The sequence below is a fragment of the Oryzias melastigma genome, linkage group LG22 (assembly GCF_002922805.2).
Source record: "Oryzias melastigma strain HK-1 linkage group LG22, ASM292280v2, whole genome shotgun sequence".
NCBI lineage: Eukaryota > Metazoa > Chordata > Actinopteri > Beloniformes > Adrianichthyidae > Oryzias > Oryzias melastigma.
In genome coordinates this window covers 25,417,690-25,440,775 of record NC_050533.1, presented here as the reverse complement: position 1 = coordinate 25,440,775, position 23,086 = coordinate 25,417,690, and the positions used below count along the sequence as shown (strand labels likewise).

Sequence of the window (23,086 nt, the reverse complement as noted above, 5' to 3'; positions counted from 1 at the left end):
GCGCGGCGATCCGCGGCACCCGGCTGTCAATCATGTGACCCTGAGCTTGGCTCGCACCTGCGTGCGCGTGTCTGTGAGTTTTAAGGTTCACACACCGGCTGTGTCGGCGCGCATTCCAGTCCATGCAAACGCGATAGAAGTCCGATGTTCTGCTACGCGCGTTTGCATAGAATCCCCATTGAAAGCAGCCCCCACAACACAACTAAATTTCAGCAGCTTCAGCTATCAGCACCGTCATCTTCAGCGGCCAAATTCACCTTACACCATTCACACTAACATTATCACAGATAGTACTATATACCTAGCTCATAATTGTGTTAACAAGTTACAGTTTTAAAGTATTAACATTTTATTTTTAGAGTGTTCCATAAATGTTTATCCTGTTCAGTCCATGACCTAAGGTGTGTTTTGGATTTTGGCCCCTTGATTGAGTTTGACACCGCTGACGTAAAAGATCTTCTCCACAGTTTGTGACAGAGCGCGGTAGAAGAAGATCTGACATTGATATGCTTTTGAACTGAAGAAAAAGCGAAAGAGTTTGGATCTACCTCAGGTTTGCTGAGGCTGGAGGACACCAAACTCCCTGAGCCAACATCCAGGTCCCACTGCTTCCTGCCCTGGTTGTGAGGATCCAAAGCAGAGATCCGCCCGTCCAGGGTACTGATGATCACAAGAGACCTGTGGACACAACACAAACATCTTCAATAGACATCCACACATTCTCACTGTAGGTCTCTGGTGTCTGTGTGAGATGTTTCACATGAACATGTTCCAGTCGGCCCTGCGACAGACCGGCGACCCTGCCTTCGCCTATGACTGGCCGGGTTAGGCTCCGGCAGCCCTGTGACCCCGAAAGGGACAAAACGGGTTTAGAAAATGGACGTTCCAGTCTGCTCCTTCAGCCACTCAGAGGTTTGAGTTTCCTGCCATCACAGAGGCAGAGAGGAGCTGCATGTCAGAGTCTTCTGGATCCCAGCAGCTAGAACGACCTTCAGCCACAAACGCGTCTGAAAGGACAAGGCTGGCGCTTTATGAAAGAGAATTATTGAACAGAACCAGTCATACCGAATGCTGGAACTTTGACACCACAAGGATGAAGGACTCCCTCACTATCATCATCATCACACTGATGTTAAACCATCTTCATTGAAGGAGCATGAGCTCTGACACACAAACCATTCTGTCTGCAGCTGTTCACATTCATGCCAACAGGTTCATGTTAACATTACGGCAGCCCGGATGAAGCATTAGCTGAAATCAAGTAACCCCCCCTCAAGAGGTAAAGATTAGGATCTCTGCTGTGGTTCTGTGAGTAGTAACAGACAGCAGACGAGAAGAATGGAAATCCCCTCCTCAATACTAGAACCGTTTGTGTGAAGAAACCTTGATAGAACACTAGATGTTATTCAAGTTTTTGGAGCCTTTCCTTTGAAATGTCACTAAATAAGCTTGTAAACTCTCACAAAAATGACGATCTTAGCTTGACTTAAGACAGAAGAGCCTAATTCATTTGACAGGAAAAACACAGAAAACACAAGTAGAATATTGAAACCAAGGAGAGGTGTTATATGGTCCATGGCTCAAAATTCCTTTTCAATGGGTACTACCACTGAGTACTTTCACTGTGTGCTACCACTGAGTACTTTCACTGAGTACTTTCACTGTGTGCTGTCACTGGGTACTTTCAATAAGTACTACCACTGGGTACTAGTTGCGTACAAAACCTTTCGAGGTTCTGGCAGGGGTAAAATTGTGGCTCAGAGGTGAAGTGAGAGAGTAGAATTGTGAAAACAATCTGGTCTTTGCAGTCCAGGACTGAACAATAAATATCAATGAGGTATTAAAAGATAAAACAAGGACAGTTGACTATTTTTTACAAACTATTTTAATAAAATCTACCTGGATGAATGAGACTACGCAGGCATAACCCTGTGCTGTTGAAGAAGACTGTTCAGTTCTTCAGAATAACTTTATCATATTGTATATCGTTACAGTTAAATGTTTGGAGGAAATGATGCAGCAAGTAGAAGATTTGTTTGTGTGTGGAAGTTGAAGAGTTGTTACTGCTGTGAAATCTGCAAACAGACATGTGAAGCTCCCTCCCTCCTGCCGACAGTCTGACAGGAATGATGGGAAACTTCCAGCTCCATCCTTCACACAACCCTTCCAGCTTCTGCTGCTCATCACTCAATCCAGACTGCTGGTGGCCTCATCCCGACTATTGATCTGGATCTGTCTGGAGGAGGTTCTGTAACTATCCAGCGGTCTGTGAGCAGAGCAGCACTCAGAACCAAAGCAGTCTCCTCTGTGGACTTTTGGGGATGGAACTGTCTCCAACTGCAGGTGAAGCACAGACTCAATCTTGACAGCACATTAAAGAAAGGTCATTTGGACCAAACGGCGAGCCGAGACCATCTCCACAAATCTGCTGTGAGCATCTTCAGTGAAGGACGCAGAGAAAAATGTTTCTCCTCTGAAGACTCACAGCTGAAGCCGGCTTTCACCCTCTCAATTGGCTGCCAAAAATATTAGGCTGATTGGCTGTTGCTAAGCAGTCTGCTCTCTGAGAGGGTGGATGCTTTGGAGGCCTTCGCTCCACCAGCCCCCACCCCTCCCAGAGTTGCACTGTGAGGGAAAAGTCAGAGAGAGCAGCGAGTTCACCCTCAGAGGTGGAATGAGGGGAAGCTCTTCTTTAAATAAAGGCTGATCAAAAGCCTTTGTTAGCTCTCTGTCCTCCAGGTGAAACATGAAAGCATCCCTGGCTTCTCCTCCTGGGGAGGGGCTTCACTTGGTTTGATGATGCTGAAGACCAGAAAATAACACGCCTGCTATTAAAAATAACTGGAAAACAAACAGTTTTGTGAGGAACTGAGGCGGTTTATTTACAACGTCTGAACAGTCGCTGCAGCTCTGCACGCCACCAAAGGGATAACATGCAGCCTCCGGGCTGCTGATGCCGCCGCTGCTGCTGCCGCCGACCGTGACAGATGCAGAAAAGACATTTGAATGGAGAATGAGAAGAGGGATTGTAGTGAAGTGTGCCAGCAGTCTGTGGGTTGTTGGAGTCCTGGCCTCTTACTCTGTCAAAGTGTCATAATAGTGCTGAGTGCTTCTGAAATCACAAAGCGTCTGGTGGAGCGGGGAGCCAATTAGCCCGGCTCTCTGCAGACTGAGATCCTCGGAGACGCTCCGCTTCAGTCTGCGCTCACCGGCAAAACTCAGCTGCTGGTAAACACTCTCATTGAAAGAAACAACCAGGATGTTTACACAGCACGAGTCTCTGAGGAGCTTCTGACATCAACCAATCCCAGCAGCCCACCGCCTTCCAGCAGCCAATGGAGACACAGTTTTCCCTGCTGCTCAGCCAATCAGAGACAACCCTGCAGACTCTGAGCCACTGGCAGGGAAGGACCGTCTGTAACCATGCAACAGCAACCGGCCTGGACGCACGCCGGAGTGTGGAGCTCTGCTGCCGCGCAGCTGCTGCGCAGCCCACCGCGCAGCCGGGGAGAGGCAGAGCAAGAATCCAAGCACATGGGGAGAAAGTTATGGATCGTGCTCTGCGCTGGCCGCACCCATCATGCCGCAGAGAAACCTTCCCTGCACACGCTGAAACTCCCAACAGAGAGAAGAGGAGTTCCTTAAGGAGCTCCTGTGGAGGTCAAAGGGGTCGGCCCATACATGAAAGTGACGTTTACACTTATTACAGAAAAACTCTGGGATTAGAAAAGCCTCTTAGAACTCGATGAGCGTGTGCTTGCTGAGGCAGCTGACGGTGTGGATGGACCGATGGTGCATCCGGTGCGGCACTCTGCAGCGCCGAGCAAAGGGTGTGGCTCAGAAAAAAAAAACTTCCAAGTACAAGAAGAAAAACACGCAGGCAGCAGCAGAAGTGTTGCCATCGCCCTCTTTCTCTTTTCCTCCTCACACGTGGTAAAATCCAAACTCTGTCGCGCCACTCTCCTACCACCTGATTGGCCGTGCCGGAGCTCGGATCCAGTCATCTGATTGGTTGTTGCTAAGCAGTAATGAAACTAGGAGAATGAAAACAAGACAACGTGGTCTTACTAACCAGCAGCCAGCTCTGTTTTCACCCCCCCTCTCAGAGAATCACACCTTTTTGCCTCTGCTCCACCCATACTGCAGTGCTGCTGCCAGAAGGGTCCAAAATAGCAACTGACCTAATAAATTCACTCCTTGTGATAATCATGTCCAAACCTGGCTCCTTAAGCAGCAACACTAATGAGAACCAGATCATGAAGAGGCAAAAGCACTAAGAAGAAAAAATTACAACTCTCTTGTACAGATTGAAGGAATAAAGTTCTGTCATGCTGTGATTGGAGCAGACAAAGGCTCAGACAGGAAAACAAACACTGTGACATAATGACGAGTCAGCAAGGATAAAACACAGAAAATGAGATAATAAGCTTGTTGGGAGTAAAAACTGGATTACCAGAAAGTGACATTCTTATTATAACGAAACTAAAGAAGTTCAGACTTTAAGGGTCTCTCCATCCGTCCAAGACTCTTTATTTTAGGGACAGAGTCTATTATTAAAACACACAACATCTCCCTGGTTACAGCAGAGAAAGAAAGAAAAAAAAACGGAGAGGGTTCATCCTTTACCTCAATGTAACCAGATCCACGTGGCCAGCTTCCATTCTGGCACTGACCCATCTTTCAGAGGCGGTTGGGGGGAAAAGTCACCCAGTCTGGTGGATTGGCTGTTGCTAAGCAGTAAGCTGTGGAAGGTGTCCTGAAAGTGAGGCGGCCCACAGGAGCTCCGGGCTCTGGGGGCTGGCTGGGGGTGATGGGGTGGGAAAAGGTAGGTTTAAACAACGCTCCTGTCCTCACTCCGCTCACCTGGAAATGATCTCTCAGGTGTTAATGAGCCTGATGGAGGCGTCCAACCCGCCAGCATCAACAGTGCACGGTGTATAGATCTCATGTGTCAAAGTCGAGGCCCAGGGGCCAGATCCGGCCCTCCAGATTATTTTATTTTATTGTAATTAACGACCCAATCTTATCCTGCGCTCCATTCTAACTTGTATCATTTTGACAAAATAGACAAAATAGAGAATAAAGTATTGAGAGTTATTTAAGATAATTTATTCTGAAATAATATTCCTGAATTTTTATTATTAATAAATATGGTTAAAAAGTTGCAATTAAAAAAAAATAAAGTTGGCATTCTGATAGTTTAGTGGGGTATATTTTCATTTACTAAGATTTTTAGGCTATTTTGGAGTTTAGCTAATATTTCAGCTACGTGCTAGCTGTTTTGTCTAATTTAGGCTTTTAGGTTTAAGTTTTTTTAAGTTTTTTTTTGTTTTTTTGGGGGTTTTTTTAGACCAAATTGGCATTTAACTAATATTTTAGCAGGATTTCAGATTCAGCATTTTCAACAATCAATGTCAACATCTTCAGCATTTTCAGCTATCAGCTTTAGTGTTTTCAGCTATCAATTTCAGCGTCTTCAGTGACCAAATTCAGCTTACAGCATTCACACTAGGATTATCACAGGTAATGCTATATATCTAGTTCATAATTCTGTTAAAAAGTTACAGTTTAAAAGTTTTAAAAATGTAATTTTAGAGTGTTTAATAAATGTTTATCCTGTTCGACCCGTGACCTAAGGTGTGTTTTGGATTTTGGCCCCTGTGTGATTGAGTTTGACACCCCTGCTATAGATCTACAGCACATGATGCACAGAGCGGTATGTTTAATGCACAGACAGCAGAGCGGCTGAGGCGCCAGCTGCCATGCGACACAACAACTGCGCCCGTCACAATCTGAGGGACGGATCAAAGCTAACGTCTACAGTATTTATAGAATACAGGGTGAAGGGGGTGAAAAAATGCAAATGACAGAAACTTTAAGAAGGGAGCAGAACGGTTCTCAGAGAGATCTCTGAAGATCTTCGCTGGAACATGGAGTTTGGAAGAAAGCAGGAACAGACGTGGATGTAGGACATGTGGGAGGAAGTCAAAAGGATTCTTCTTCTAGCAAACTACAGTGGAAGCGTGCTGCTTCACACCAAACTCACTGCTCCTACCACAGCGAGGAGAGCATCACAACATCACAGCTTCAGGTCAGTTCAGGAGAGGACGCCGTCTTTGTTCCTGGTTTTCTGTCACTAGCAAACATCCAATCTCAACAGCGACCTGCTATTAACCATAAACAAAGCGTCAAACACCAGAAAACTCTCTTTAAGGACACGTTGGCTGGTTTCAGGAGAAAGAACAACCTCTCAAACTAAGATGTTCGATCTTGTGACATTTCCAGAGAACAGCCGCAGCCCCGCTGGCAGACAGGTGCAAACGGAGCACGGCGAATGTGGCGCTGTATACCCAGGGGGCGACATTAAAAAGCCATGCATGGGAGTGAGAACATAAGGCGAAGAAGCAGGGGAAGGATGAGAGCCAGACTGAGCTTAAAAGCGACAGACAAAGAGAAAACGAGAGCTCAGAAACACGCAGACAATGAGGCTTTGACCTCAAAAAAGTCACATTTAACTTCTGTCTGACCTTTCCAATACTCGACTCATTTTATAACAAATACAGGTACTTCTGTGTCTGATGGGGAAGATTATTAGTTATTCAAGAATTATTAAAAAATCCTGTAAAATGTTCAGAAGTGGAATGTACAACATGGATCAGAGGAAAGCAAAGACGAAAGGTGAAAACAGAAGAATGTGTTTAGGAGCAGGAGGAGCAGCAGCAGGGTGTGACCACCAGGATCAGCACCTGGGGCCATCATAAGGGGAGTGAAGCAGCTTCCTGCCACATAGTTTCTGGAGACGTCACGTGAAATCAAACAGTTTTTCAATCTTCTCCAAATGAAAACGAGGCAGTCCTCCGTACTGGGTCTTCATGTTTCTGACCTCCTTCACTGGCTCCCTGCTGTGAAAAAGAGCAGCTCTTACGACTTTGCAAATGTCCAGAATGAATATGCATCACCCTGGAGCTTTAAAGTTCGTCTCTGGATTATAAAAGGTTGATAGGACAAGATAAATGGAGTCTTCAAAGGGCTTCACTAGACAAGGTTGTCAGTTTTTGAATTTTACTTCCTTTAAATAAGCTGAATATCTACATTTCTACACAGAGAATAATTTATTGTTGGATATTTCATTCAAAAATAAGGACTAATGATAATGTGTGATACTCAGAGGGGTGTAATGGAAAAACATATGAACTAGAGCTGCCACGATAAGTCGACTAATCGACTATTTATAAAGTCGACGACTAATTTAATGGTTGATTAGTCGTTACTTTATATAATATGGAGTCAGAGTGTAGTAAAGTTGAAAGTTATATTGGCATTCTGCTAGTTTTTTAGACTATTTTTGCATTTATTAAGGTTTTTAGGCTATTTTGGAGTGTAGCTAATATTTTAGCTCCATGATAGCTGTTTTGGCTAACTTAGGCTTTTTTCTGTTTTTTAGGCTAATTTGGCATTTAACTAATATTTAACCTGGCTATTAGCTTCAGCGATTTCAGCTATCAGCCTTAACGCCTTTAGCTATCAATTTCAGCATCTTCAGCTATCAGCACTAGTATCTTCAGTGACTAAATTCAGCATACAGCATTCACACTAGCATTCAAACAGGTAATACTATCTAGTTTTTGGTTATTTTAAAGGTAATGATGGTTAAGATGTGTGCTTTACATCCAGTCTGTGCATGACCCGATTAGTCGACAAATCAGAAAAAAATAATTGGTGATTGGTTGAGTATTAAAATAATTGTTTGTGGCAGCACTAATATGCACATGCTACTGAGTTCTGAAGAAAAGCTAAAAATCCATGCAAGGCCTCAGAGATGCTCTTCACTTTCTGCAGCAGCTGCAGTAAACGTTGATGGGATTCACGGCAGAGGCTGGTCATAAACATCAACACAGCTTTTGGTTCTCAGGCTAATTCCATCACAAGCTACAGGACAACACATGAACACATGGGATGATGTCCTCAGCCAACAGATTATTCAAACGTATATCAACAGAATATACTCTGAATTCCTTTAAAAGCCTTCATGGAGCAAAAACGACAGAAGCTGCAGTGACTTTGTAGATTTATACATTCTGTAGGTCAGATTAGGGCTGCAGACTTCAGTTATACGAGACCTGATGTTGAGAAGTTAAAAACAGAAAGTTTAGGTCTTTTAGGTTTAGGTTTTGGACTGTTTTGGCATTTATTAAGGTTTTTAGGCTAATTTGGAATGTAGCTAATATGTCAGCTACATGCTAACTATTTTGGCTAAATTAGGCTTTTTTTCATTTTTTTAGGCTTAGTTGGCATTAAGTTAATATTTTAGCTGGCTATCAACTTCAGCATCTTCAACTATCAGCACTAGCATCTTCAGCGGCCAAATTCAGCTTACAGCATTCATACTATTATCGGGGATAATCCTATATATATAGTTTGTAGTTAGTTTAAAGCTAATCATGGTTAAAATGTGTGCTTTACATCCACTTTGCACATGACCTGATTAGTCGACTAATGGGAAAAAATAATCGGTGATTAGTCGACTATTAAATTAATCGTTTGTGGCAGCACTACTTTAATTGAGCAGACCACGCACTCTTTTCTTTGTTTATTGACTCTGTTTTATGTTGTTCTTTTTTCCTGTTACTGAAATGTCTCGAGTATTGTACTCAATATTGTACTGATATTGTGTTTGAATAAAATAATATAAAAAAGCATCACCTAAAAACAAACAAACCAGCTCTGACAGGTCAGATCGAGCTGGAAACGTCCACTGAAATGTCTGCTGGGTGTCCGAGTCCTGACAGGCATGACCCACCTCCAAACAGTCCAGCCACTGCACCACAGCAAGCGTGCAGACCAATAAAGCCATAAAATAAAGCCAAACAGATTGAAACCTGCAGCTAACGACGACTGGAAACTTTGGAAGACTGACTGCACCCATTATCGGACACCGGTTTTACTGTGAAAATCCGGTGACATCACAGCAGCTTTCAAAAGTCACAGCGAAAGTAAGATGACGGGCAGTCACGGGGGTCTTCTTCGGTAGAACTTTGTGGCTAAAGTGCCGCGTTCCGTTCGGTTACCTCGCGGTTCTGACGTTTCCGTTCCTCTCTCTGCCCGGTTCGTCTGCTTCCCCCGCCGGCCCGGTTTCGTCGTCCTCCACGGTGACGTCTGCTCCCGGGGCTCCCAGGTTCTCCAGGCTGCGCTCCATGACTCCGGCACCATCTCCCGGGCCCCGGCTCACGGTGATGGAGCCCGGGCTCTGCGCGCTCCCGAACCCGATGCGCAGCTTCAGCAACAGCAGGAGCACCAGGAAAATGCCCACGTTTCCAAAGCGAAGCCCCCTTTCCATTGGTAAAACTGGCACATTAGTGAAGGATATTATTTACATGCCATGGGCCGTATGAAGCGGAACATTAAAGTAAGAAAAGATAAAAAAAAAAAAAAAACAAAACGTCACGGTGTCTTGAGGAAAAAGTAAATCTCTGAGAGAGCGCACTAAGTAAACATAAACAGCCTTTGGGACACCATGTTATTCCATTTATGCTAGATTGAGATATGCCTTGGTAACGGCTAGTCCCGCCCTGTTTCTACTCTGGGATTGGCTGACAGAATCCACGTTTTCCTCAAGAAGCCACGAATCCCCGCCCATTGGCGGCCATCCACGTCAATCATTCACGCGCGCTTACTAAGCATAACGTGATTGGCTTAGCTCTGCGTCGCTCGAAAAGGCGGGCTCGGGGTGAACCCGCCCCCCAAACAGTCAACTCTATTGGCTAGTCGAGTTGGCGCAGGCGCACTGACATAGGTGACGGAAATGCCCCCCTCCTGTGGGATTTACTGTTTAGGACCCGTGATTGGTCGGAGAACGAGTCAGCTGGCCAATAGAAGAAACAGCTGGAAAAAGCAGCAATGCTATTGGTTGACCTGAACTCAAGCTGAAAATATTGAAAGAACGTGATTGGTGCGCTGACTGTCACTCAGGTTCAGTTGTTGTGGTGCCGACGAGTAAGTACCAACGTGGCCGCACTGTAAAGGTGTAGTTCCTGGTCACGAGTTTTCCCTTTTGTTTTTTTTTAAGTTTTCCATTGCACAGAAATGACTCATAATCTTATTACTAAAGTAAAATAAAAATGACAACTAAAACAAACATACTTTACGACTCTTCTGGATCAATGTCTCAGAATATGACATTAAATTACATTACATTAAAGGTGACTGCAGCGAGTTGTGTTCACATCATTACCGCCCCCTTGTGACCGAAAATAGGTACTGCGCCAATATTTTAAAATCTCAATTTCAGTCAATATTAATTGTATAGAGGAAAAATTGTACTTAAAATGTGCAGAAAGGACAGAAATTCTACAAAGCTTCTGCTCAAATCAACAAAAAAAAGATCTACTTAATATGCATCAAAGAAGCAAGTCCTCGAAAGTGATTCTTGACAATCTTAATAAATTGGCTGAAAACCAAGCAGATTTCTCAGTGAAAGTAATTTTTGAATAACATTTGTTTTGTAAACTGACAACTCTCAAAGAAAGGACTTCTTCCTCACAACGTTTTTTGTTCACACAATTTTCACAAAAAAATACATTTTATTTTCTGTAGCAGAAGAAATTATTTAGATTTCCAGCTTCTCTCTTGCAGCTTTCATGTACTTTTAATTTGATTGAAGACAACAATTTACTAAAAAAATTCTGATAGTTTTTCTAATACGGCCTGAGCAATTCATTCTAATGTGTGCAGGTTCTTTATTTGTATTCATTTAAGAAATGAAAATTGCTTTTTAGAACTATTGAGGCTTCTAAATAAACCAGAACGAAAAAGGTTTTTTGACTAGACTTCATATTTGGGACAAATGAACAAAAAGTTGTGTTGAACATTCAGAAAAGGAATAATACATTCAGGTGTGTTTTGGTCCATTGTTTTACTGAAAAAGTCATCAGTACCTTTACAGAAAATCTGGTTCACAGTCAGCTGGTACAGAAAATAAAGAAAAAAGAAAGAAAAAAGCCGTCATGAAAACCTTCAAAGGCAACATTCTGCTTCTGTCCATAGTCTGGTTTACATCAGACCCAGAACACGAGAACTCCCAGACAAGAGACGTTAGAGGCTGCAGAGGGTCTCCAACAGAACACTGGAGACAGGACAGGAAATGTCCCTGAGAAAAGGAAAATTCAATCTTTTAGTGGACAACAGGCGTCCAGTCCGCTCATTCTGAAGGAGTTTTTCTCTTTATGTTCACCCTCTAACTTAAACCGCTGACATCAGAATCAAAACCAACGAGGGAGTTTTGAAATGACAGATCCACATCAATATTACCTTCTGAACACAAACCTAATGGCACAAGACAGTTGAGGAGAAGCCGGAACAATCATGCAAGTGAAGTTCAGGCACTACAGACTGCAGGAGGTTCATTTACAACATGTTGCTTTCAAATCTGCTGAAACAGGAAACCAGACGGTGAGTGACTTCATGGTCACAGAGAGAAAAACACCTCTTCTGCTTTACGATCAAGACGTTTAGAAAACTGTTTTTACGGGACTTTTAAAGAGTGAATAGAGTTCTGCAGAACTAGGTTCCAGTTTCATCCGTGCAGCAGATGATACTGAATACGACTCCCACGATTAGTCGACTAATCAACGACTAATCGACTATTAATACAAGTGACGACTAATTTAATAGTCGATTAGTCGTTACTTTATATTAAATTTATTTATTTATTAAGGTTTTTTAGGCTGTTTTGGAGTTTAGCTAATATTTCAGCTACACGCTAGCTGTTTAAGCTAATTAGACTTCTTTTCATTTTTTTAGGCTGATTAGGCATTTAACTAATATTTTAGCTGATTATTAGCTTCAACGTTTTCAGCTATCAGCTTCAGCATTTTTAGCCATCAATTTCAGCATCTTCAGTGGCCAAATTCAGCTTACAGAATTCACTATCACAGGTAATGCTGTATGTGTAGTTTGTAGTTCGTTTAAAGCTAATGATAGTTAAGATGTGGGCTTTACATCCAGTTTGTGCATGACCTGATTAGTCGACTAATCTGAAAAAATAATCTGTGATTGGTTGAGTAATAAAGTAACGATTTGTGGCAGCAGTAATACTGAGACATGTGGGAGCTGTGTCCAACAGCAGCATGGAAAGGTTCTTCAGCAGCATTTCTCTGCTGGATCACCATAATCCTACAGTCTGTCTCATTCATCCTCACTGCAAGCTTCCAAACTCATCAAGACACTGAAGCATCACAGAATAATAATCAGAATAATAATAACGGATTCGAGCCAGACTGACAGAGGCGTGGCTGCCAGGATGGCCCCTCTGACCATCACTGGAACATACATACATTCACACACCAGTGGAGCTAGACGAGGAAGATGAACACTGAAACTTCAAGCTTTAAAGTAAGAGAACCCTCTCAGATTCTGCTTCTTCTGGATTCTGACTTTGGCACTTCTGGAACGAGCTATGAGTGTTTGGAGGAGGAGACCACGCGGCATCAAAGCGTCAGTTCACGGGGGCGTCCCGGACCTTCACGCTTCCGTCCTCCATGCCGAAATACGCCTTCTCAGCCATGCTGACGAAGAGCCCCGTCTCCACCACACCTGCAGACAGGAGCCTCAGCGAACAGTCCAGCAACCACAACCACAACAACCAACGCCACTCACCAGGAATCATCTTGATGCCAGTGTTCACCTCCTTCCAGTTCTGGGCCTGCTCGAACTTCCAGTCCAGGAGGAAGTTGCTGTTGTCGGTGACGACTGGACCCTGAGAGCCACAAACACACGAGGAGGACCATTCTTTTTTTAAAGAACACTGAGACATAAACATTTTTCTTCATAAAACCTGCAGGACAGTAAGGTGGTGAGTTATAGACATGGATCCAGTCTTCATGCTCTGGTCTTCAGACTGACTGGTCTCTGTTTTAATCACAGCTACAGAAAGTCTAAATGAAGCACTGCAGTCCCAGCCTCAATGTTCAGCTGATCTGTTAGTGAGTAAAGATGTAACGATTCCGTCAAGCCATCATTTGATTCCCAGATTTAAAGTCACGATTTCATGTATTTTTTTTTCAACTCAATGAATTAAAGGTATTTTAAGGCCAATTATGTCGTGTGTAAGCACCATGAACCGGGTTGAACATTCAGCGTGCGCTCTGTCCATGCCTGATTTGTACATAGAGCGTGCGACCTGACCTAAAAACGTGCGTATCTACGTGCGCTCCGTGCACGGAGGCCAGGTATTCTGGTGTGTGTGTTTGCATTGAATTTTCATTGAAAGTGTCCGCTTGATTGTGCGGCCGGTGTGTAAGCGCACGCACACACACCCCCCCCCACACACACACACACAGGCGCGCCTGCATGGAAAGCTGTCAAATTGATTTTTTAATTTTCTGCATCGATGAACATGTGGACAACACGATTCATGAAGAATCGTTACATCCTAATTAGTGATCCCTCCAGAGGTCAGGTCAGTCATTGTGTACGGTGGGATCAGTGACCTTCAAACCAGGATTTCACTGTTTTTGGTTGATAGTTTACAAACTTCATAGCTTTGGAGGCATTTGATTAGTAAGTCTTTAGGTCTGATAAAGACATACAGGCAGCATTTTGAAATTAAATCGTTTAAAATTCTCATTGATGATTTCGGCACCATCGTTTTCATGTAGAACATCAAGAGTTTCAACCTCTTTTGAATCACGCTCCACTTTTCCTTGACCAAGATCACAGAGCACATCAACTGAAAACTGAAAAACAGAAAGTCTACAGTCTGTATTGATGATGTGCAGTCCCTCCAGGATATCACCTGCATTTTTTTGTCAAAGTTGCAAAACAAAAAACAATTGTTTTTCTTAAAAATTGTGACAAAAGTTCAGATAGTTCTCAATAAAAGCTTTTTACTGAAGCCTGTAAACATTTTTAAACTGTTTTTTTGCCCTTCAGTCTATTAAAAAACATACCCAGAGCTCTGGAGTGACCAATTTGGTCACGTGTGACTGGATTTTTCAATGGCGTGCGTTTAAAAAAAAAAAAAAAAAAAAAAAAAAAACTTTGGGGGGTGGGGGGGATATATATTTTTTAGCGATTCTGAAAGTCCCATTCCTGTATATATGTGCACACCTCATATAAGAATTCATGGTTTTAATTAGAATTTACATCTGGGTGGTTCAGTTTGGGGTGCACGCTGGCAGCAGTTGGAATAAAATGAAGAGGAGTCTGTTAAAAATCCATTCCTTCGTCTACTGTAGGTTTTCAACCATTAACGTAATTAAAGTTAATCCAGTGGATTTTGAAGTGGAGTAAATGAACGTTGCGCTGATACGCAGCGCTGTGCGATTGTGAATGTTTGTGTAATCAACGCTCATCAGTGGATACTGCTGCAGAGCGCTCTGCGTTAGTCATTCGTTGTGTATTGGAGCAAAGCCAGAAACAAAAGGCACTTTTCTCCACGTCAGAATCAGCTGATTCACGGTGATCGAGTGAACGGTTGAACATTTATTGTAAGTCAATTAAAAATGGACAACAAAATAAAAAACCTCATCAAGTTTTAGAAATCAAAATTCCAACCAAATAAAGTTTTGGCCTCACTGACTCAAACATAAAAACAGAGAATTTTTTGGTGTTGAACACTCACAACTTTGTTTTTTACTACAATCTGACTCTATATAATATAAAGTAATGACTAATCGACTATTAAATTAGTCGTCAGCTATTTTAATAGTTGATTAGTCGACTAATCGTGGCAGCCCTGGAGTGAACATAGCTCTAGGATCAGTGTCTGACTGTGGAGGAACAAACTGAAGCTGCAAACGGACACGAAAAACGAATCCTCAAACACATGCAGCTTTTTGTACCTTAAACATCCAACTGAGTATAAATGAGAACAGATAATCTCAAACAAAGAAACACTGCAGATCCGTGAGGATCATGAAAGATCTCAGGATCCGTCCACTCACAGCTTTACTGACAGCCATCCTCAGGTTGGCCTCCCCTCCGAAGCGCCTGGCGATTACCCTGGAGATGGGAACCCAAGCCATGGGGATGACCTCGATGGGAATGCCCTTCTTCCACTGCTGGCCCAGAGAATCGGAGTCTTTCCTGGAAAAGCAGGGATTTTAAATCTGGACTTGTTCACACCGTTCATCAGAGCCAGGCTCGGTGACAGAGACTCACCTGTAATCAGCAATGACGATAAAGCTTTTAGCACAGCCGGCGACAATCTTCTCCTGAGTCAGACAGCCGCTGTTAAACGGAGAGCGTGAGTGAGAGTTCAGGTTTGAATCCGCTGATCTGTCCTGAACTGAACTCACCCTCCACCTTTGATCAGCGTCAGCTCTGCATCCACCTCGTCCGCCCCGTCAATCGCCACATCCAGCTGCAAAAGCAGAGTGCACATCAGACTGAACCTTTTCCTTCACCCCCCCATCCCTCTGCCTGCAGCTCGCCCACCTCCGGGTGTCGGTCCAGATCCGACAGCGTGAGGCCGTGCTGCAGAATCAGCTGCCGGGCCTGCAGCAGGAAGACAACAGGGAGAAACTCTACAGTCAAACGCAGACAAGCAGCTTCCTCTGAGTTCATGACGGAGCATCTGATGACATCATAAATGCTCATTAACCATGACAGGAACAAATATTTAAGCTAACCTCTCTTTAAATAGATGAAAAGTTCCCACAAGTGTATTAAAGTTACATTTAAGACTTTTTAAGACTGCGTTTATCAAAGGTTAGGACCAACTTCTCAGCCTATTTAAATATTAAAAAGGAACATCCTTCACAAAGTCAGTGCAGATGGAGCAGCGAGCTGCCTAGCAGAGCATCAGGCGTTTTCTGATGACATTCATCCTGTTAAAGTGTGGAAAACTCCAAGACAAAACATGCATTCATTTGAACTAAATACCAGAAAAAACAAAAACAGAAGATAAGATAAGAGGATGTTTTAATAGTTATTTTCTGTTTGTTTAAAAATATTTTTAAGTCAAGAAACATTTCATAAAACTACATTTTTTAATGTCTTGGTTTAATGAATTTTCAGTTTTTTTAATAAAGTTTAGGGTTTGTTTCCTTCAGTTTAGAAAAAAGCCAGTCATGAAGAGAAAAATATAAAGATGTTCAAAAAAAATAATAATAATAACTTCTAGCCCCGACTCCTGTGGTGAGTTATGGTTCTTTAAAGAAATGACCGCAATGCCAAATTTACCACTAGGGGGAGCCAAAGAAAAGCAAGAGATCAAGACATAAACACGATGAAGGCCAAATCATGCCCAGTTTCAGAGGAGAGAGGAATTAACTCAAAATTCTCCAAGTTTGATTTTGTTTACTTTTTCATTAATTTGCACATTTATATTTCAGGCAGCCAGGGCGTCTCATTTTTTTCCATTAGTCCCTAACTGAGTTTACTATCAGGATTGCTTCAATGTCAGAGGTAAAATATTCAGTCAGTATAAAATTAAATAAACCATTTTTTTTGTGTGTGTGTGAAATGCATGTCATTTGAAATCCTTTGGTCTCTGTGTAATAATAAGTTAGGATAGTATGCTGGTTGAGGCATTTTTTCCAACTGAAAAAAACAAAGCTACAAATAAGTTGACCAGAGGTTATTTTGCTATTATGGTACTGGTCCGGTTCGGCCCACTTGAGATCAGACGGGTTGAATGTAGCCCCCAAACCAAAATGAGTTTGACACCTCTGGTTTAGAGTCTTGTTTTTTAGTCATCCTTTAGTTGTTTTCTGTCTCTGGCTGTGCTCTGACGGGAGAGGAAGGCCCGTCTATGTTGGGTTGTAGGTTTTACAGTCAGATCTGCAGTAACCAGGTAAGTATGGAGCCAAATCGGGGCCATAAATATTTGAAACCCAAATAAAACATTTGGAAAAAAATATTGGTGTTTGGCCAAAAAAAGGAAAATTTCCTAAATGTTTTGCTATTCTTAAATAAACTTGATTATTTTCAGCTGTAAATGCTTTGTTTTTTGGGTTCAAAACTCAAAATTTTAAAACAGAGTTTTGAACACGCGGTTTGTGTGTGACAAAACATTTTTACAGCCGTCTTGGGACAACTTCAGACGATGATAGTACAGACTAAACAGACATTTTCTGACTGTAATTATTACAGTTCTCAGAGTCAGTGAACGCACCGGGACTGAAGTTAACACCCTCATCGATTTTGATTGGTCCTTTGTGTTAGCCCCGTCCCAACACCCCACAAAGGGGACAAAAGTTTTGAAACTAAAATTTTCAGATTTGAAAACAAAAACAAATATTTGAAACGGGAAAAAAAAGTTTTGAAATTGAAATTTTGAGTTTTTAATTTAAAAAACAGAAAATTTAAAGCTGAAAATAATTACGTTTATTGTAAATTAGCAAAAAGTTTTGGACATTTTACATTTTTTGGGGTAAAACACCAATATTTTTTCAAAATGTTTTATTTAGGTTTCAAATATTTATGCCCCAAAATAGTTCCATAGATCTGCAGTGACCAGGTAAGTTAGATTAGATTCACTTAGCATCTTAATTGTCATTTAGTAATGAAAGGCATGTAATGACAGCATGTTTTGCACAGCCAGATAGAGAAAAGCCTCATCTCTGCTCAAACCTATGAGGGTCATGCATCTGCAGAGCTTCATAATGAGCTGAGGTGAGCGTTTAAGGGTGACAAACCTGGAGCTGGTGTGGACATTTTCTCACAGATTTTGCAGCCGCAGTTTTCTCCAAATTGAGCAGAGCAAAGCAAGACTTTGCACTGAACTATTCAGAGAGATCTGTAGCAAAACCTGTAAAAAATGTGCTAACTATTGCAGTGTCTCGTAAGTTTCCTGATTTCACAAACACTAGTGGTCGGGTGGAGAAATATCTATAGATTTTTGTGCTATCACTATCCAAACTAAAGTCACAGCTTTGAGATCCAAATGTCCTAAACTGCAAACAAAATGCTCAGTTTTTAAAGCAAAACTTTCAAAGTTCCAAATAAAATTATCAAATAATTTCTATCAAAATCTTTTTCCTTTTAAATTACATTTTTGCGTTTGCAACACAATTTTCTTCAGATGTGTCGTCTCCCGTCTCGCTTTCTCCCTGTCTTTGATTTTGCGTTCACACATTTCAGATCTCCCGAAACTATAAAATAAACTTTTAGGCGTATCTACTGTTGTTACTCCAAACAAGGCGGTGTGAATTATGAATCCTACAGAGTCAAATATTGGTAAAAAGGTTGATTTTCTTTAAGATCTGCTCCTTATGAAATAAAAAGCACATATTAACTTTTGTTGCACAACGGTTTTTGGATTAGATTAATTGTAGAAATAAGCAATGTAAAGAATGATGGCTCACCAAAACAAACTTTATGTAAACTTTTGATTTAATACTGAACATTATGACAGCAATCTAGGGCATTTGGATCTCAAAACTGAGTTTTGTTTGCAATGTGGTGGCATAAAATCACTTGACAGAGAAAACAAACTTCCAGAGATGCACAGCACAAAGAAAAACTCTTACAGCTGATCTGAAAGCACATCCACTAACCTGGAAGGAGGTGGGAACACACACGATGTTGAGTTTCTCCTGCATCACTCTCTCCGCTGCAGCAAACACACAAGACGAGACTGTAGCGACTTCAACAAAATACAGACAAGATGCTAAAAGACTGAGACTGGTTACTGTGTGACACGCTAAACAAAGACACTTTAATGAAGTCATGCTTTGAACCTTTTATTAATGACAATACAATATACATTCACCCTAATACAAACAGCAGTTATCATGGCTCCTACAAAGACAAAACCACTAAAAACAGGAAAGCAGAGAGGTCAATGCTGCTGATGACAGACTTTGACCATCAGCAGGAGGCTCCTCCCACTGGACACAGATATGAACAGTTCAATCACACTCACCTAGTCGATCCACAGCATAAACAATGGTTGATCCACTACCCACTCCGACCACTTGGTTATTCTACAGAAAGAAAACATTCAGGTACATAACATGTAGGCCTCGTCTGAATCCACTCAACTCAGATTCACAGGATCGTGATGCTGTTTGATTTTTAACTGGATATCACTTTCATTTGGCAATTTTGTTTTTCATTTCAATAAATACTTAAGTGAAACGAACATAAAAAACAAGAAGAATAACTAATTTTGGTTTAAAAAAAATAAAGAAAACAGATTTTTTTTCCAATAGTCAAAATGTAGCACAAACAAAGAATCCTACTAAGTAATGAGACAATTCTGAGAATTATGAAATAATTTATTTGAACTTGCCAGGAGGTAACAATAAATAAATAAATAAAATTAAAATGCCAAAGAAGACCAGGTTTTGACTGTCCTAACAGCTTTTGTATTCAATATTCTTAATACACAAAACTATTTCTTTGCGAAAAGCATAACACAACTGTTTTTTGTTAACATATTTAGATTTATGAATGTAATATATAGCCACAATAGCCTATAGCCTTCTTACCAATAAATTAATCAAATGTATTTTTTCAGAATTAACCTTTTCTTGCACAAAATAACCCAAAACATGTTTATAAAAAAATGTATAATTTGAACATAGGTGTGCTGCTATAAAGTGAGTTAAGTCTTTCCAGTGTGTTCGTGAACGTGCAATATTAGAAAACATGAGGCACAGTGTCGGGTAACATATGGCAAAAAGATCAATATTTTTATTTAACATATTGAAAAAAAGTGCTTTGCGGAGTAACATTTATGAATAATTCTGAGGGAGATCTCCTTGATCTTATGAGAAACAAAATATTTATAGGGGAATGTCCAAACTTTATCCCAGGAGTGTCAAACTCAATCGCACAAGGGGCCAAAATCCAAAACTCCCCTTAGGTCGAAGGGCGAACAGGATAAACATTTATTAAACACTCGAAAACTAAATTTTTAAAACTTTAAAACTGTAACTTTTTAACATAATTATGAACTAGATATATAGCATTACCTGTGATAATACTAGTGTGAATGCTGTAAGCTGAATTTGACCGCTGAAGATGCTGAAATTGATAGCTAAAAACACTGAAGCTGATACCCAGCTAAAATATTAGCTGAATGCCAAATTAGCCTAAAAAACTAATAAATGAATAAATATATATCTTTGCCAAAACAGCTAGCGTGTAGCTAAAAAAAACATAGCTAAACTTCAAAACCACCTAAAAAATGAAAAAAGCCTAAATTAGAAAAAAAAACCAGCTAGCATGTTGCTGAAATATTAGCTAAACTCCAAAATAGCCTAAAAAAATCTTAATAAATGCCAAGATAGTCCAAAAAGCTTGCAGAATGCCAATTTTTTTTAAAAAAACAACAACTTTAAAACCATAACTTTTTAACATAATGAATAATAATAAAAAAAAAAATCAGGAATACTATAAATCAACTTAAACATTAAATAACGTATTTTTTACCCTCCATGAAAATACATTTTGTCAAATTATACAAGTTAGAAATGAGCACAAGATAACATCGGGTCATTAATGACAGTAAAATAAAATGATCTGGAGGGGATAGAATTACCCTGGACCGCCTAGACTTTGACACGTGCTATATCGCATTGAATCTTATAACTCTATAAATGTATTAATAACGTGGGGTTTAGTCTTAACCTCATTAAGAAACAGTGAACCTCATTTAGAAACAGTGAACAAATGTTTTTGTTCTAATGAAAACTGACTGATTCATAACATTTCTGTCCACATTAGATCATTACAGCTTCTTACTTATGACTACATGACCTTTCAGATACATTTTTGTTCATACAACAAAAATTTGAAACCTATAATTTGGACCTCCAAATTACTATGGAAGCCGAATATTAATTCGTACTTTTTCAAGTTAAACTGGTGCTTTAGGTTTAGGGGGTCAGCGGTTTAGGTGAAACCCCACAGTTCCTCAGTCTGAGGAGCTGACCTCTGACCTCTACACTGGCTAACACAGTTCACTCCAGCCTAGGCTAGCTTCTGTCTTCCTTGTCTCCGTAAACGTCTCCTAGCAGCAGCACATTAAGTGCGGAGCAAAGCGGGACAAACGCGTCTAAAGCCGCGCTAAGTCGCTTAAAAGTCCTTAGATAATGTTATTTAAGCTAACTTTGCCGCGCGCGGGGGGTGCTAGCTGCCCGGGCAGCACTCCGTCTCAAAGCTGTCCTGCGGGATTCGAACCGCAGCGTGCGGTGGAAGCGTTAGCTTAGACGACGCGTGGGTACCTGGACGTGGTTGTCCACGGCGGCGTAAGCGGCCAGCTTCTTCGCCTCCTCTGCCATGTTAGCATCAGCCTCGCTGGAGCAGCGCACGTGCCTGCAACTGGAGAGCGCGAGCAGCCTCCGCGAGGGTGGAGCAGAGAGGAGTGACATGCACCCTAGCAGCCTCATGACACCCCCTCCCGCAGGAGCAAGAGAGCCTCCCCAAGAAGCGGAGAGGATTCCGGACTCTGCAGTTCAGGACCAATGAGTTATATCACTAGAGGTGACATGCTAGCTTGTTGCATACGCAAAGTTGGCCGCCATATTGGAATGGTTTAGATGTCTGTTTACTGCTGTGTTACAATTGAACAAACAGATCTGGAAAAACAAGAATGTGACTTTTCACAAGTAAATTATTGCTGTCAGCTGATAAAGGAGAACTTCTAGAAAACATTTGAACAAGATCTGAGTGAGTTTACTCTCAATAATGAACGTTTAGGCTGATCTATTCAAAGTCAATGACAGCTTTAAACTTCCACGTTTTCTGGCAGGATCATCGATCTTTATGTCTTATGGAGGATGATCGTGCTATTTGTATGTGTGTTAGACCTCAGATCAGACCAGACGACCTGCTGGTAATCAGATTACTAAGTGGAGAAAAATAAAGCAGGATTTCCTTGGTAGCGAAAAGGGAAGAGTATCAGAACTGAATTCTCATCTGGTGGGCAGACCTGGAAATGTGTCATATGAAAGACCGCCTGCTCACTGCCACGTTGGTACCCGAGTCCTTCTGATAGAGGCTGGGTGGATCCACTTTTATAACGGGAGCCCCCAGCCCAGTGTCGCTGCCCCTGCCAGGTGAATTTACCCCGCAGCATTGCATCACGACCGGCTCCGACTGTATAGTAAGTCCCGGCCGCTGTGTGCTTTAAAGCGGGTGCCACCCGGACCTCGGCGTTTCAGGGCCGTGGATGGAGTGCTCACTGGTCCTTCTCTCCCATCTGTAGACCACTGGGACTGCCGCTGTCAACCGGGCTGCACTGTTCTCAGTCGGCTGAGATGGCATCACTCTGAAAAAAGCCTTACTTAAAAACCGCCTAAAAAAAAAAACTTAAAAAAAATAAAAAGGCCTAAATGTTGATGAAACATTACCTAAACTCCAAAATTGCCTAAAAAATCTTTTTAAAAGCTAGCAGAACACCAATTCTTCGGTCAGTGCTGTCCCCGTCCTCCTAACTGCTGCTGGCTGGAACTCATACCAGAACACCCCACGAGGAAAGAGAAAACTCTTGAAAACATAATATTAATATTGATGCAATGGGCTTTTAATGAAATCCATCATGGACTTCAGTGAAAACAGTCATGAAGAGAATGAATTTGGTGTTTTAAGCAGATGTGTCTTGTTCAGCTGGTAGCTTCCATCTTCTTTAAGAAGTGCAGCTACAGTGATGAATAACCCTGTGTGGACAGACGATGATCAGCAGATACTCTGAGCTATAATAAACAATAACCAAGACTGGAAGATTCCTCAGTACTGTTTGACAGGATTAAAAATGCCAAAATTATGTCAGTAAAATATTTGGGAAACAAAGCAATAACCTACCAGACATGAAGGAGGTTGTCCTGAGATTTTATGTTTCTAATCGGTATTACATGGACTCAAAAACGTTTTGTGCTGGCAGATCTTACAGTTATGTAAATACAGAAAAACTACTAAAGCAGGGATGTCAAACTCCACCGCACAAGGGGCCAAAATTGAAAACACAAATTAGGTCGCGAGCGAACAGAATAAACATTTATTCAACACTCTAAAACTACATTTTAAAAACTTTAAAACCGTAACTTTATAACATAATTATGAACTCGATACATAGCATTACCTGTGATAATGTTAGTGTGAATGCTGTAAGCTGAATTTTGCCGCTGAAAATTCT

General features: G+C 41.5%; 2 protein-coding genes across 2 annotated transcripts in view; both read right to left on the bottom strand.

The window, feature by feature from the left end:
• The window catches only part of eif2ak3 (eukaryotic translation initiation factor 2-alpha kinase 3), a 31,649-nt gene extending 21,901 nt beyond the window's left edge, over window positions 1-9,748 (bottom strand). Inside the window, exons 1-2 of the mRNA XM_024270990.2 lie at window positions 9,069-9,748; window positions 549-678 (exon numbers count right to left, since the gene is read on the bottom strand). Coding sequence (XP_024126758.1) covers window positions 549-678; window positions 9,069-9,337 — 399 coding nt within the window. The 5' untranslated portion in view covers window positions 9,338-9,748. The remainder of the gene's footprint in view (window positions 1-548; window positions 679-9,068) is intronic.
• A 2,180-nt stretch (window positions 9,749-11,928) lies between these two features.
• Window positions 11,929-21,432, bottom strand: rpia (ribose 5-phosphate isomerase A (ribose 5-phosphate epimerase)). The gene is made up of 9 exons (XM_024259902.2): window positions 21,177-21,432; window positions 18,869-18,929; window positions 18,501-18,556; window positions 15,436-15,495; window positions 15,297-15,361; window positions 15,160-15,228; window positions 14,943-15,084; window positions 12,655-12,754; window positions 11,929-12,591 (listed from the first exon to the last, which is right to left on the bottom strand). Exons 1-9 carry the CDS (start codon window positions 21,339-21,341, stop codon window positions 12,494-12,496), a joined length of 816 nt encoding a protein of 271 aa, XP_024115670.1. The 5' UTR covers window positions 21,342-21,432; the 3' UTR covers window positions 11,929-12,493.
• Between the last annotated feature and the right edge of the window lie 1,654 nt (window positions 21,433-23,086).

Bases quoted from the DNA above. Each gene is read 5' to 3' on its own strand.
- rpia (XM_024259902.2), bottom strand. From the start codon at position 21,341: ATGAGGCTGCTAGGGTGCATGTCACTCCTCTCTGCTCCACCCTCGCGG. The intron at 18,557-18,868 runs GTGAGTGTGATT...TGTTTGCTGCAG, and splicing joins TTATGCTGTGGATCGACTAG to CGGAGAGAGTGATGCAGGAG. The intron at 15,496-18,500 runs GTTAGTGGATGT...TTCCTGCTGCAG, and splicing joins GTGTTCCCACCTCCTTCCAG to GCCCGGCAGCTGATTCTGCA.